At 27.6% G+C, this 18,380-nt stretch overlaps 1 protein-coding gene across 1 annotated transcript; it reads left to right on the forward strand.

Moving 5' to 3' along the window:
* Positions 1-10,566: 10,566 nt before the first annotated feature.
* LOC148769109 (uncharacterized) lies at positions 10,567-13,112 on the forward strand. The gene is made up of 9 exons (XM_088820235.1): positions 10,567-10,687; positions 10,794-10,841; positions 10,951-11,171; positions 11,297-11,388; positions 11,471-11,578; positions 11,643-11,886; positions 11,977-12,103; positions 12,152-12,394; positions 12,550-13,112. Exons 1-9 carry the CDS (start codon positions 10,567-10,569, stop codon positions 13,110-13,112), a joined length of 1,767 nt encoding a protein of 588 aa, XP_088676361.1.
* Positions 13,113-18,380: the final 5,268 nt, after the last annotated feature.

Consider the following 18,380-nt stretch of genomic DNA (forward strand, 5'->3'; position numbering starts at 1 on the left):
TCTATTAAGAAACCTAATTAATAGCCTATTTTTTTAATAGAAAGTCCCCAAATTACCCTTTGCAGTACTGTTAAATAACTCTTAGTAATCAATTAATGAATTTAAATAATCAATGATAAATGGCAAATTTGGTAAAAAAAATCATTTTATTTTTGAAAACCTAAATTGACACTTAATAGGGAATTATTTTTGGCCAAACGCCACTTAATATGAACGGGAGGTAGTATAGTTGTCGCGATCGAACTCATTCCGGTTTAACCCAACTGGCCGAGAATGATGTTTAGCAACTTTATGTCACGATCTCATCCTAAATACAACTCATAGTGCATACAAGAACCTTCAGTTAACGTACTTCGTTAATGTAGACTTTTTTTATTAAGTTATAAGACCTCGTTTTGTTGACAAGATAAGATTACCTAAGATAAGATAACCATCCCTATAAAATGTAGGTGTATTATAAATTTATAACATGTTTGTTATCAAAATTTTGAATTTTTTATTTTCCCATTATTTAATCTATATAATATATAAAAGTTGAATTCCACCTTCAATTGCTTGACATTTGGCAATTTCAATTGATGACATGTATTCAATTTCATCACATGTGGCAAATTGATTGGTGAAAATAAATCATAAAAAATATGTCATCATTTCCAAAATTAAAGGTAATTAAATATATTTTATTATTTTATTATGTACTACCATTTATAAAATCTCTATAAATATTAATTTTCTTAGAAACTATAAATAGATTTATTTTTTTAATTTAATTTAATAGTAATTAACCTATATAATATATAAAAGTTGAATTACACCCTTAATTGCTTGATATTTGGCAATTTCAATTGATGATATGTATTCAATTTCATCCTATGTAGCAAATTGATTGGTGAAAATAAATCCTCAAAAAACATGTCATCATTTCCAAAATTAAAGGTAATTAAATATATCTTATTATTGTATTAATATATTTATATCCTACAATTTATAAAATCTCTAAATATATCAACTTTATTGGAAACTATAAATGGATTTATTTTTGAATTTAATTTTAATAGTAATTAATTTAATTTAAATTTAGTTAAATTCAATTTAGAGTCTTCCCTTATTAGTTGCATGATTGGTGATGTTATGGAAAATTTGTATTTTAATTAATAAATTTGGATTTATATTAAAAAAATACGCAAAATAAATTATTTGATATTAATATATTATACATTTTACATGAACATAACCAGAGAATACGTTTTTTTTTTGTACTAATGTAATATTATATATTAACATTATTTGTATAAAAGAAAGATGCATGTTCGAATTTACACTATTGCGGAAATTGGCACTATTTTTTTCCCACCTATGTGTGCAGTAATAGCATTGTTATCAGAACCGGACCGGACACAAAACCGAATAAACATTCGGGTCACGGTCGAACCAGATTCGACCCGGGTTTTTTATTAGTTAATTATTTTATCAATTTTAGTATTTAAATTTATATTTTCTATACATGTTATTTTATTTTTCACACTCTCTTCCCTTTTATTATTAACTTTTTAAATATATAAACTATTTCTTTTATTATTTTTCATACCCATGTTTGCTTATATATTTTTATATTTATTTTTTTCTATCCTCTCTTCACCTTCTCTCCTCTTATCACCTCTGCCCACATACCTCCCTCTCGTCTCTCTCCCCTTTCTCTTTTTTTCTTTTTCTTTTTTCCTTTTTTTTCTTAATTTTTTTCCCATCTTCTTCTCTTTTATCCAAAAACACAATCTGTTTCAATCACCCACGACCCAAACTCGTGGAATTCCGCCACCACGGCCAGACTATTGAATTCCGACCATCCACGGCCTAATTCCATTCAGATCCGGCCACCTCCGGTGAATTTTGCGGCACATCTGGCCACTAACAGCCACCGTGAAGTGTTTTAGATAAAAACCCGGGTCATTGACCGGTTTCCGGGTTCGCCGGGTTTTGCCGGTCGAACCGGGTTTTTGCCATTTGACCCGGGTTCTTGAATATCCCGGTTTTTAGAGTCAAACCGGACCGCTTTTGTGGTGGGTCGGGGTCGGACCGGTCCGACCGGCCGGTCCGGTCCGGTTCTTCTGACATTGAGTAATAGTATCCCAATTATTTACCATATTAAGAATTATACTACATGAATTTCATGCTATTGTTTTAACTTTTCTTTTTTCTTCACCGAATCCAGTGACAATAAATTTTATGACTGATTTAATTTTTTTAATTATATACTAATTAAAATACAAACTTTCTCATAATTATACTAATAAATTGAAGAACATAAGTTAAGTTTAATCAATTGATAACAAAATATTGATTTATATATTCCAAAATATAACAATGCTATTCTAACTTTAGTATTAAATTCGTTTATTCACTTTATTTAATACCAAAAATTAAGCATATCAATTGTTTTGTTTAAAAATTATAATGATCCTATATACTATATATTGTATTAACTAATAAGTATTTCTCTATAACTTTGATAAATATAATTAAGTACATATCTAGAGCAACTCCAACTCAAAAGTATCAATATGGTTTTGCAAATATTTATGTGATATTTAATATGCTCCAACCATACGTATTAAATGGTTGTTAATTAAGAATCATTAAATTGATTTATATATCTAATTGCCATATGTCATTTTCTAAATGGACACTGGGGTGGTTAAATTCATAACTCATGTTTGATATTTTATTCCGCATGAAGTATTTTTACATTCCGAAAGATGAAATATCAAAACACAACCCTTATTTCATAACTCTATTGGAATTTAAATTACTATTTTTAGTATGAAAATGGTGGTTAAAGGGTTTGATAGCGCATTTAATAACCCCACTCGAGGTGTTCTTACTTTAAATAGTTTACATTAACAAATACAATATCAATCGGCAAATCAGTAGTTTCTACGATCCATTTTTAGTTACAAACTCAATAAGATGTTTATATATTATATAAAAGACTACAATTATATAAGAAGTAATTGCATAATTATGTGTGTGTCTTTCTAAATTGAGAAAGTTTGATGCAATATTGTTGCTATGGATGGAAAAAGTTATCAAATTTCAAGTATCATAATATATCAATAAAACATTATCTAACAAATATCAATTTAGTAGTTATCATTTCATTTGATAAGAAAAACACCCCCACATTAAGAAAAACACCCCCACATATTCGTAATTTCCAAAATTCTCCTAACGTTTGTTTCCGTCTTACATCAACCTCCTAACAGTATGACTTTTCACGGATTTTTTTTATTACTTGGAATATTCCCCAAAAAATGTTGATTCTACCCTACACACGCGACATTTCGTCATGGTACTTTTTAAAGACAAAAATTACCCTAAGGGGGACTTTACACGAAATCTTAATTTATTCTTATTAAACAACACCTTCACGACTTTTTAATATTACCTTTACCTCCCCTAGGGAATTTTTTTTTTAAAAAGTAGGATAAAAGAAATGTCACGTCAACAAGGATAGAATCCTCATTTTTTTGGGATATTACATGGAATAAAAAATATTCCGTAAAAAATCACACCTTAAGGAGGTCGTGTAAGATATAAATAAACATAAGGGGAATTTTGGTAATTACCGATAAATGGGGGTGTTTTTCGTAATTTAACCAAAGTTCTGGAGGATTTTCGTAATTTATCCTATTAACAACGTTTATTGTTCTTTTTACGTCTTAACGTTTGCTTATATCCTTATAATATTTTAAAAAAATTAATGTCAGTTTGATAATCTAATTAAATATTAATTTACAATATATTTAATATGTGTTTTTGGATGATATAAAGGCTGCGAGATTGAATATAATTATTTTTTATACAAAATAATAGATCATTGCAAAAAAACATTGATACAAAATCAGCATTAGGATTGTGATTAGTATTAACATTAGAATTATGATTATAATTAATATTATTTGAATTAATAGTAGCATTAAAACTAGGATTGTGATTCGAATTAATACATTATTAGAATTAGTTTTAGGATTAGCATTAGGATTATGATTAATATTAGTACTAGAATTACAATTAAGATTATGATTACGATTAGTACTACAATTAAAGACATGTTCGTATTAGGATTATGATTAGCATTAGGATTAGGATTATGATTAGAATTATAATTAGAATTAACATTAGTATTAGCATTAGCATTATTAGTATTAAATTATTAGGGTTAGGATTAGAATTATGATTAGTGTTAGCATTAGGATTAGAATTAAGATTACATATGATTAGGATTAGAATCATGATTAGTGTTATGAATAGGATTAGGAGTAGGATAAGGATTTGTATAATATTAGGATTACAATTATAATTAGCATTAGCATACCAAATTAGCATTAACATAAAAATTAGTATAAGCATTAGTACATGTAAATTAGCATTAACATTAACAATATTAACATATTAGTATTAGTAATAGAATTAATATTTATATTAGTATTAGTATTAGTATTACTATTAGAATTAGTATTATTATCAGTATTAGAATTAGTATTATTATCAGTATTAGTATTAGTATTAGTATTAGCATTAGCATTGGAATTGGCATTAATTAGCATTAGCATTAGCATTAGCATTAGCATTAGCATTAGTAGTATTAGTATTAGTATTAGTATTAGTATTAGACTATTAGTATTAGTATTAGTATTAGTATTAGTATTAGTATTAGTATTAGTATTAATATTATATTAGTATTAGCATTAGCATTAGTATTAGTATTAGTTTTAGTATTATAGTATTAGTATTAGTATTAGTATTAGTATTCGTATTAGTATTAGTATTAGTATTAGTATTAGTATTAGTATTAGTATTAGTATTAGTATTAGTATAAGTATTAGTATCAGTATTAGTATTAGTATTAGTATTAATATTAGTATTAGTATTAGTATTAGTATTAGTATTATTAATAGTATCTATATTATATATAAAACTAAGATACACAATAAAATTTATCCACTTGAGGAGATTGAGTCCACATTTTTTAATTAATTTCAAAATAACCCCACTTGCCATAAGCACCATATTATTATGTAATTGATTTTGCATAATTAATTTTCAAAATTTATCTCTCCTATATGTCAAAATAGTGTCTTTTTATCGGTTATTGAGTTTCCTTTTTTAATCCATAATAAATACGTAAATATATAAATCGACATAATTCTTTTTTTGTGGGTTAATTACACAATATTATATTAATTGCAAAAAAACCCCAATTATCATAATCATCTATATTATTAATTAATTAATTTCACATTATTGATTTTCAAATTTTATCTCTCCTACATGTCAAAATAGTGTCTTTTTATTGGTTCATGAGTTTCTTTTTTTGATAAACAATATTTTGATTTAAAAAACGTAGGACTTAATTGTAATTTTTATAATTTCACAATTGAGTAAATTTTATGCACAATATTATATTAATTGCAAAAAAACCCACTTACAAGAATCACCCATATTATTAATGAAATAATTCCACATTGTTGGTTTTCAAATTTTATCTGTCTTACATGTCAAAATAGTGTATTTTTATTGGTTAATGGATTTCTTTTTTTATAAACAATAAATATATAGATTAAAAAAAATTAGGACTTAAATGCAATTTTAATACTTTCACAATTGATTTGATTGGTTATTGATTTGAAAAAAACCTATGATCTTTATTATATTTTCCTTATTTTCACATATTACTATTTTTAAATTAATTTAGATAAAATAGGTAATTACATCGATTAACATTAATTAATTTATTTGTTACCTTTAATACATTCCCTAACTCTCCTATAAATTACCATTCAACACATTAACTTTCTTCAACTTTTCTACATACATTTTTTCTGTTTCGGAGATATGGAGAGAATTCTTGAAAAAGAATTGCATTGGTATCACCTACATGCAATGCTATATTCATTATAGTCCCTTTTGTAGTACAACAATGAATTATTGCTTTATGTGTATTTGATTTCATCATTCAATTCTATATGCAGCCTTTGAGGAATGCTTTTGTTGAAGCTTCTCGGTTGACATGATTGTCTACTATCAATCTTCGCTACGAGGACGGAAATCATTTTCAAGTTGGTGTGTCTTCGCAACAAAAACGTGGAAAAATGTATTTGCTGTTGACGAAGGGTTGGACAGAGTTTTGTAAGCTTTATTATTAATAATATGAGTTGCATCGATTTTTAAATAATTTCGATTTCCTTTATTATGTTTATCTTTCATTTGTAATTTATACAAATATATAGATTCACTTAAATCGAATGTATATACTAGCCATGTTATGGATGAAATAGCATTGTATTCCAGTAACATAATTGTATGCATCCACACGGAAACGACTACCCATAAGATAAACTAACGATAAAGCAATTATAATATATTACAAAAAGAGCCACAAAATTTGGCCAAAAAAGGAAATTTAACAATATCTAAATAACAAAATGTTATAGATATGTATTGTTTTTGTAATTTATACAACTAATGTTATATGCATCAAAGACCATATTAGGTTAATATTTATCATTAAAAAATATTGTATATACTATCTTTTTTATTTTAATACAAAAACCCATAATATATCCAACAGTTAAATGTAAAAGTGTAAATTATGTATAAAATTATATTTAATTGGATATATGTTAAGGACTTATTAGAGGAATATATTTTAGGTATGGGACTTAGGACAAAATTTAAAGTGGATATATTTTTACTGATATATGTTAATAAAGGAATTAATAGATTATCATGATAACAAAACAATGAATGATCATGTACATTAAAAAAAGTCAATTTGAGCAACATATATTTTTGTTACACGTTTTTTTTAGTTATTACACAACTAATAATCGAGATATATATATATATATATATATATATATATATATATATATATATATATATATATATATATATATATATATATATATATATATATATATATATATACTCCAATATGCATATGGATATTTATTTTTATATCCATATTTTTCAAAAATATAGATTTTATTTCTTTTATACCAATTAATATTGATGCAATCTTTTATATTTATATAGCTGGTCTATGATTAATATAGATTAGGAATATAAATATATGCCTAATCGAAATTTGTGCAGTTTATTTATAGGAAATTGCTTACTTTTAGTTCATTACATGGAATATGATAATTTATTAACTATAAATTACTGTAATTTAGGAACTATTAAATATAATTATATTCCATATAACTATAATTACTGTAAAATAGGAACTTTAATTTTATTACTATTATTGTCTTGCATATATTATGATTTAGGAACTATTAAATCTCATTATATTATATATACACTGTTCATTTCATTGTTACTCTAAACGACAGGATAATATAGTTCTCTCGATACTTCATCAGCCGAATTATATATATATATATATATATATATATATATATATATATATATATATATATATATATATATATTCTAATACTGCATGTCCATGTTTATATATATATTTTGATATATATGTTTTTCCTTTACTATAATATCCACATTTACTATAATTTAGGTATTAGTTGGAAAACAATTATATATGTAAAAAGGACATTATTCACATTTACTCTAATTTATGCATTAGTATCTGAGTCCGATTTTTTTTGGTAACATTTACTATAATTTAGTAACCATTAACTATTATAACCAATATATAATCAATTTTAAATCGGATATTAAATCTATTTTAATATAAAATTGCTATTAATTGTTGAAAATTAGGTATTTATGTTTCATTAAATGGAATGTGAGTATTTATTGCAAGAAAATATTTAGTACATTAAGTACTTTTCTAACATGCTTACAAAATATTCAAATCAACCATTAAATTAGCAGCCAATTACTATAATTTTTGAACAATTAATTCTCACCATCTTAGATATATACACGATTTATTTCAGTGGTTGTCTAAAGTGCATAAAAATAATATTCTCCCATCTAATCATCATTTAGCCATCGTTCTCTTTTTCTGAATATTGAGTATAATAGTATTCTTACAATCCGAGCCACGCAATACGGTACGTGACATATAAGATGGATATTTTGTATTAAACTTTGTTTTTTTTCATTTATTTTATAGTATTCGAGTATAGTATTACCGAACGAGTACATGTAGTTATTCGTTATTTCTTATGTGTTGCTATTAAATCACATATATAGATCACTTTTTGAAATCATCTCTTCATCTTCCATTAGGCTCTCTAAATCACATATCTACTTTTAATTTTCTTCATATATTAATGCTATTACAGGGTAGTCCAATTTATGTATATTGTGGAACGTTAATATAATTTTATTCGTATTTGTTTCAATGTATGTTTATGTTACGTATACAATTTTATTATATTTATTTACATATAAAAATTTGAAGGCGAGTATATCTTATTCATATAAGATCTATGTATTTATATGCATACCTCTTATAAATGATTTAACAATTTATATGAAACATTTTTTTATATGAAAGTCACACAATTTGCTATGCATAAGATTACAACTTCTTTTTTCCCCTTCTAAGACACAATATACATTTTTTGGTGATGCAAATATTGATTATTTTTAATTATATTTATTATAAAGAGTTATACACACTTCTAACTGTGCAATTTAGTTTTCGCAGGTTTATGTGCATAGTATTTACATATGGACAGTAAACGAAAGACGCCTTCTTCATCTGAAAAATCTTTATTATACGATGTACCTATTGGTAAGCTACATATTCGTGTTGTAAATGTAAATATTTTTGTTTGTATTATCGGTTTATTCTTTTATCTATAGTTTCAGATCTATCAGTATAAACAATTATTAAAAGGGATGCAAGGCCATGGCCACAGGATTACGTTCACAACACTAGGTCTCCTGCTTATACGAACCAATGTAAGTTATCAAAAAACGTTATATATATATATATATATATATATATATATATATATATATATATATATATATATATATATATATATATATATATATATATATATCTTCCAGATATAAAACTACAACAAATAATTATGAAAACATATCATAAAAAAAATTGCAGGTTTTCCAAAGTCCTACTCGTTGACTGTAGAAGGAAGGAACTCAGATGAAAGAGAACCACTGCCCGGGAGACATGTCTGACAATAGTACGTCATATACAAAATCTCAATAACTTAATTTTTTTTAAATTAATAATTATATATACATACCTGTTTTTGTAGTTAATGAATGTTTAGTGTTAATATTTATTATTATATATGCTATACTGTATTATTCATCAATATAAATGTGTAGGTTATATTGACAAAGGAAAATGCAAAGAAATAATGATTGAACAAGTTGCAAGCAAACGAGGTAAATGAATCGTTACTGGATAAAAGAAATTGCTTGGTGACACCTTCAAGGTAATTAATTATGATCGAAGGCGTGATAACTGCGTTCTAACCGACATATCCAATAATTAGCTATTCAACTATATAAGGGTATTCCTTATTTATTAATATATATTATATGCTACACATGTATGAAATCTTATTGAATGATCTTAATGAATATTTACATCTTCTTCATATTATAAGAACAAAAATATGTTTGAACTACAAGTATAAATATCTAATTATAATTAAATTTATATAATGAATTAAATATATATATATATATATATATATATATATATATATATATATATATATATTTCCACATATAATTAATATCCACGCTTTTTATGTGTATTTCACAGTATATAGAAGTCATCACTCATCTTTGGAACATGTTGCAAAAGAAAAGGCTAAAGGTATTATTCCTAAACACACAAAATTTCTAGGTGATGCTTCAAATCGAGTGAACATGGATCAAACACAATCGAGTTACGTTACAATCAATCGTTCAATTGGTTAGTAATTAAATTTAACTTTAAATACTAATATCACAAACTACTCAATCATATAGCTTTTTTTTTTAATTTGCTGTCATTATTTCGTATAGTTAATAACTAACTAAATAATATTCTCCCAATGTCCTTGCACATATGCTGTCAATAGTGTACGAAAAAAATCATTTCCAACATATACAGAAAAATTGACTAAGAAGAAGAAAGGTATTGTATCAAGTGATTTTATTTTTTATTTTTTTTACAATTAAAATGACCGGCATTAATTAAATGGGGACTAATTGTGGTGTCAATTCTATATTAGACGTTAATACTGTTATCTTTGTACAATTATCGCTACATAATTATAAATGAATTTTATAATAAAGAGGCTATTTTGTTATTACAACAGATGACGTTGAGTACTATCACAATGGTGCATCTACATCATGTGAAGATCCATTCCATGTTTCGGAATCCTATTATGAATAAAATAAAAGGTGCGATCTTATTTTTTTGTGGGTAATTTTATGCCTGAGCTTAAATGATTAAGTGTGCAAAACATGTAGACAATGTATCAGTTTTTTCTTTAATTTCGATAGAAGCTGAATGTTTACTATTTTGTTAGTTGTACCGTGCAGAATGTAAAGAAGATGTCAAGGAGTCATAAAACAATAGACTCTGTAACACGTGTGTTGGATATGAAATCAGTACCCGCTATGTTGGTAGATGAGGATTTACAGACGGTAAGAGACATTTCTTCCGACAGCGGAGGTAATTATCTTTGTCATTATCTCATAACGTATCTCATTGTTATGCGTTATTGTCAGTATATTTTTCTACTATAATGATAATTTGTTGTTTTTAAATGTAAATTCAGAATATGTCTCCAACGATGAGAATAGTGACGATGTAGTTGACGATATTGGTAAATATTATTTTAATCTAACAACTTTTAATTTTTACATTATTAATTATATAAATTCATTGCATTAATTTTTTTTAATAACTAATCTTATTTAATTAATTTTGGATAGATTATGAAGATCTTGGAGACCAGACGTATGAATGTCCGTTTTGCGGTGCAATGATGTGGTACGGTGAAAGAATTGACAAGCACATACAAACATCCAGGCCCAAATTTGGCCTATGTTGTATTTCCGGGAAAGTCCAGCTCCCAAAAATAAGAGATGCACCTCCTACACTTAACAATTTAGTGTTTGGAACTGATCGAAGGAGCAAACATTTCCAAGAGCACGTACGATCGTATAATATGATGTATTCTTTCACGTCGCTTGGTGGAAAAGTGCATACATCTATTAATAACGGATCTGGCCCATACACATTTCTATTACACGTCCAAACTTACCATCTACTGGGCAGTTTATTGCCAAAGAAGGCACTGTGCCTAAATTTGCTCAACTTTACATTTTTGACACAAAAAATGAGATTCATAATATAATTGATGCCGTCAGGTAAAATTTTGGGAATTATATTCATGTTTCTAAAGAGTATAGAGCTTACAAATTATAATTACATTTTTTTTTTGTTTGGCAGGTCCGGAAATCAATCTAATGATCTTGGCCCAGCCATCGTTGCATCGTTGAAAGATATGATTGATGGTAACAATGTACTTGCACAGTCGTACCGTGTTGTTCGAGATCGGTTTTCCAATTGACCATCAAGGAGTAAAACTTAGATTGGTAAAGAGTTGCAGTACTGATGGCAGGACGTACAATCTTCCTAACGCAAGTGAAATAGCAGGCTTGATCGTTGGGGACTTTGACACACAAGAGGGTGTTAGGGATATTGTAGTTGAGACACGCTCAAATAAGCTTCAACGAATCAGTGAGCTCCATCATCTTTACTTGCCTCTACAGTATCCTTATTTATTTCCTTACGGTGAAGATGGTTATCGAGACGATATCAGTTTGAGAGAATCTTCGCTTGATGATAATAGAAAATGGAGGAAGGTAAGCATGCGAGAGTTCTTTGCATATCTAATCCAGAAATGGCGTGCATAACATTTGTTACTTTTGCATTCCAAGAAGTTATTTCAGCAGTTCTGTGTTGATGGATTTTCGATGGTAGAGTCACAGAGGTTGAATTTCATAAGGTTCAATCAGGATCAACTTAGGGTTGACATGTACAAGGGTATCGAAGAAAAGATTTTTAAAGGAGACACTGAGGGTAAATAAGTTGGACAACGCATTATAATTCCAAGGTCGTTCACCGTAGGTCCAAGGTATATGTTTAACAACTTCGTTGATGCTCTTCAAATATATAACTGGATTGGATTTCCAACCCTCTTCATCGCCATCACATGCAATCCTCAATGGCCAGAAATACAAAGGGTGTTGAAAGATACAAATCTCAGGCCGGAGGATCGGCCAGACATTCTTTGTCGTGTGTTCAAGATGAAGCTCGATAGTATGATGACAGAAATCAAGAAGGGTTATATATTCGGACGTATTAGAGCATGTAAGTATTTAATTAGATCTCAGTTTATAATTATACATTTACTACATTCATATAAATTAAAGAATTGGCTCATGTGTGAGTTTAACTACTTATTGCTTCCTTAACTTAATTAATGCATATTTTTTTAATACCATATGTTTATATTTTCTATGCAGATGTATGCACAATTGAATTTCAGAAACGAGGTCTACCGCATGCACATATTTTATTGTGGTTGCATAATGACGATAAGCCAAAGAACCTAGAAGAAATTGACAGGATCATATGTGCTGAAAATCCTGACGAAGAAAACGACCGAAAGATGTACCGGTTGGTGGAGAAGTATATGATACATGGACCGTGCTGTCAGGCGGATTTGAAATCTCCCTGTATGAAGGATCGAGTTTGCACGAAGAGATTTCCAAAGCCGTTTGTGCAGCGCACTGAATCAGATGCATATGGTTTTACTGTGTACATGAGAATAGAAGATGGCAGAACAATTACGAAGAAGAAGACTACTCTTGACAATGGGTTTGTAGTCCCGTACAATCGTATATTGTTGAGTAAATACCGATCTCACATTAATATCGAGTTATGCAACCAGAACAAGTCAATCAAATACATGTTCAAATACGTAAACAAGGGGCATGACCGAGTTACGGCGGCATTTTATGAAACACGCAATACAGATGGCGGTGCTGAGATTCGTGATGAGATAAAGATGTACTATGACTGCTGATATCTTTCCGCATGTGAGGCAGTGTGGAGGTTGTTTAATTTTGATATTCTTTACAGAGACCCATCCGTAATTAGGCTAAACTTTCCTCTCCCCGATCATCAGCCGCTTGTCTTCAATGAAAACCAGTCATTACAAAGTGTGCTAGATAGGCCACCTGCAACACAAACTATATTCCTAGCGTGATTTGAGGCCAACACGAACTATCCACATGCTAGGGACTTGAAGTACGAAGATTTTCCACATCAATTTGTATATAAAAAAAATTCTCGAACTTGGGCGCCAAGTAAAAAATGATTTTCTATTGGTAGGTTTGCAAATGTTCCCCCTCGAAAGGAGAAGACTATTACCTTAGGTTGCTACTTAACATTCAGAGGGGATATACGTGCTACGAGGACATCATAATTTTTTTTGACACCGTCTACCCTACGTTCAGGGATGCATGTTATGTGTTGGGTTTGTTAGATGACGACAAAGAATACATAGATGCAATAATAGAAGTGAATACTTGGGCACCGGGGGATTATATAAGAAGGTTATTTGTAGTTATGTTTTTTTTCCAATAGCTTAAGTCGGCCCGAACATGTTTGACAAAGTTGTTGGTTGGATTTGGCGAAGGGCAACAACGTCTTCATAATAATCCAGGTATGGCAATTTGTATAGCACAGTATTCAATTAGATTTTAAATATTACTCATTCTTTTAATATTGTCTCTTTACATTTTGAACTAAATGCACATAATTTATCCATTTTTATTTTTGAAGATTTACATATATCGGATGAAAGCTTGAAGAACTATACTCTCACCGAAATAGAAAAAATATTGCAAAGCAATGGTAAAAGCCTCAAAATTACGCGCCCATGCCAGTTCCAATCGAATTCTCAGCGGAGGACACAGTAAACATATTGGTGTTAGATGAACTGGATTACGACCTGTTTGAAATGGGTAGAGAACTTTAACGGTGTCTTGCTTGAATTACAGACGAGCAAAGAAAGGTTTATGATGTAGTCATGGATGTTGTATCCAATGACCGTGGTGGAATGTTCTTTCTATATGGCCATAGTGGAACGGGAAAGACGTTTCTATGGTAAACTATTTCGGCTGCAGTTCGTTCCAAGGGAGAGATTGTAATTAACGTTGCATCAAGTGGTATTGCATCGTTATTGATCCCCGGTGGAAGAACAGTTCATTCTCGATTCGGACTACCCATAAATGTACACGAGAGTTCCACCTGCAGCATATCGCAACAAAGTCCACAGGCGGAGTTGCTCATAAGGGCAAAGCTTATTATATGGGACGAGGCTCCTATGATGCATAGATACTGTTTTGAAGCGGTTGACAAGACAATGAAGTCAATATTACAGGTTGACAAACTCTTTGGTGGTAAGGTGGTTGTTCTTCGAGGAGATTTTAGGCAGATTTTACCAGTTGTGCTCAAAGCATCAAGGCAGGACATAGTACATGCTACGATAAACTCCTCTCCGCTGTGGAGTTTCTGTCGTGTCATGAAGTTGACTAAGAACATGAGATTACAGTCATGCTCTTCTCCATCTAACGTGGATGAGGTAAAAGAACTTGGAGACTGGATATTGAAGGTTGGTAATGGGATGATGGGGAACAAAACGATGGTGAAGCTTCAATAGAGATTCCCGATGACATGTTGATTGGTGATTCAGAAGATCCATTCAGAGACCTACTGGAATTCATTTACCCGGATTTGTTGATTAACATGTATGATCCAGATTATTTTCAAAGGAGAGCAATTCTTGCACCAACTAATGAATGCGTCGAGTCTGTGAACGATCACTTAATGTCTCTCCTTCCAGGAGAAGAGAAGGTGTACCTGAGCTCAGATAGTATGTGTAGGGACGAGCAAACAATGGAGGATAATGCAGAAATTTATTCGACTGAATTCCTCAACACAATAAGATGCTCCGGGCTTCGTTCTCATGCATTGAAGTTCAAGGTTGGTACACCCGTTATGCTAATAAGAAACATCGATCAAGCTAGAGGATTGTGTATTAACGAGACCAGACTTCAAATTATTAAAACTGGCATTCACGTTCTGAGTTGCAAAATTCTTTCCGGAAAAAATATCGGTGACATGGTGTTCATTCCTCGGATGACTTTAATACCATCTAACTCCGGACTGCCAATTAAATTTCAGAGAAGACAGTTTCCGTTGATTGTTTCTTTTGCAATGACAATCAATAAAAGCCAAGGTCAAACTCTTTCGCATGTTGATTTGTATCTTCCTAGGTATGTGTTCAGCCATGATCAACTATATGTTGCACTGTCCAGAGTTACGAGCAGAGGTGGCATTAAGATATTCATCAAGTCGGATTCGGGTGAACTCGCCAATGTCACTAGAAATGTCGTGTACAAGAAAGTATTTCATCGAATTTGAAGGTAGAAAATATTTTCATATTTACCAATTATTCATGTAACATGTCTTTTTTTTAACAACTTATTCTTTGGCAGGTGTTTCTTCTCTATATAATTTCCCCCGTGCGATGTTATTTTCAGTCATGTCCCTAGGATGCTCAGTGCAAATCTTATTATCTTTAAAATTTATTTTTGACGATATACTAATATTTAATATTATTCTTATGATGTAACTATGAAGAACATGATACTTAAAACATATTTTTAATATTGTTGGTCGCGTTTTGTATTTAATTCAAAGAGCGTAATAATTTATATATGCGTAAATTTGTTTTTCGGACATGTATTTCCAGTTGAAAATATGTCGCCCCGTGCATCGCACGGGTGAATACTAGTAGTAATAATAATAATAATAATAATAATAATAATAATAATAATAATAATAATAATAATAATAATAATAATAATAATAATAATAATAATAATAATAATAATAATAATAATAATAATAATAATAATAATAATAATAATAATAATAATAATAATAATAATAATAATAATAATAATAATAATAATAATAATAATAATAATAATAATAATAATAATAATAATAATAATAATAATAATAATAATAATAATAATAATAATAATAATAATAATAATAATAATAATAATAATAATAATAATAATAATAATAATAATAATAATAATAATAATAATAATAATAATAATAATAATAATAATAATAATAATAATAATAATAATAATAATAATAATAATAATAATAATAATAATAATAATAATAATAATAATAATAATAATAATAATAATAATAATAATAATAATAATAATAATAATAATAATAATAATAATAATAATAATAATAATAATAATAATAATAATAATAATAATAATAATAATAATAATAATAATAATAATAATAATAATAATAATAATAATAATAATAATAATAATAATAATAATAATAATAATAATAATAATAATAATAATAATAATAATAATAATAATAATAATAATAATAATAATAATAATAATAATAATAATAATAATAATAATAATAATAATAATAATAATAATAATAATAATAATAATAATAATAATAATAATAATAATAATAATAATAATAATAATAATAATAATAATAATAATAATAATAATAATAATAATAATAATAATAATAATAATAATAATAATAATAATAATAATAATAATAATAATAATAATAATAATAATAATAATAATAATAATAATAATAATAATAATAATAATAATAATAATAATAATAATAATAATAATAATAATAATAATAATAATAATAATAATAATAATAATAATAATAATAATAATAATAATAATAATAATAATAATAATAATAATAATAATAATAATAATAATAATAATAATAATAATAATAATAATAATAATAATAATAATAATAATAATAATAATAATAATAATAATAAAGTAAAATATAACATACCCAAATATTGCTTAGGTGTGACATTCGTGATTATAATGATAGGATTTTCATGAAGAATGTTTTGGAGCTCGCCTCCTTCACGTAGTGCCATATCTTCCCACATATTGATTGTTATCGAGCAATACCTGTGAGATAAATGATTGTAAAGTTAGTACTTGTTCTTTTTTAAGAAAAAAATGGTAGTAATATTCATATATTTTATTTACTCTTTATCAATTATGGTTATTTCTCGAACATCCTTTTTGCCGCCCTTGAATGAAGTTATTATTATCTTTGATTGTTTTACTTTAGTGAGTATACCACAAACATAAGTAAGAACAAATTATAACAAAATCAATCTCATACCAATAATTTAAGTAATCAATATGAAAAAAAAATACCAATTGAATCTGTAGCGTGGATGTTGATATCGATATCTTTGAAGTCCATGAAATTAAAATTGAGATTGCCATCCGCAATTGTTGTTGTTGGAGCATCCTTTACAATCGTATTTTTTCTAAACACCATTTCAAAATGTGGATGTGCACTAAAATACAAAAGATTTTTATTCTTAACAACTGCGTTACAGATTATGTAAGACTTGTGCAGGGAGAAACAACCATCAAAATGTGGTAGGTCGTCTTTATATATTACGACCCCAATACGATCACCCTGCGACCATTTTTAAGGTAAGTTGTTGGTCAAATGGTATATTTGTATATGTTGGAATTTTTAATGTTGCCTTACTCACCTGTTCGTCCATCATAATTAATTTTCTCGGCTTTGTAATGAAGTTTGTCCAGCAGCTTATTTCACTCCCAACTCGTAAATCCTTCAGTTTAAGTGTCCCACAGTTCTGTGTCACATGTAAGTCCCTTATGTGAAGCATACAAGCAAGAGACATGGTTGGTTCCTTTTCTGTATTGTAAGAAACAAATGTTATGTTGGAATTAACGTTTAAAGATGTAGCATAAAAAAAAAAAATATGCAAAGGAAGGCATATTTGTGGGAAGTGGATTCTATCCATTTGCTTCCTAGGTATGTACGTACCTGATAAACAAAGTCAAACTTAGTGCCTACTCTTTGTGTTATATGGATATGTTTGGTATGGAAATTGAATTTTATATATATATATATATATATATATATATATATATATATATATATATATATATATATATATATATATATATATATATATATATATATATATATATATATATATATATATATATATATATATATATATATATATATATATGGAGTACAATTTGTAGACATATGCAGCTGTTACTAATTAAATGAAATTTATTTTGTAAGTATGACCTCAATTTTTCTTCATGTCCGTTTTTATTACAATAGAGAAGCAATGACTCTTTGTATACTATTGTTTCCTTAATTTAAG

The sequence above is a fragment of the Erythranthe guttata genome, chromosome 7, assembly GCF_056151865.1.
Source record: "Erythranthe guttata isolate IM_541 chromosome 7, IM_541, whole genome shotgun sequence".
NCBI lineage: Eukaryota > Viridiplantae > Streptophyta > Magnoliopsida > Lamiales > Phrymaceae > Erythranthe > Erythranthe guttata.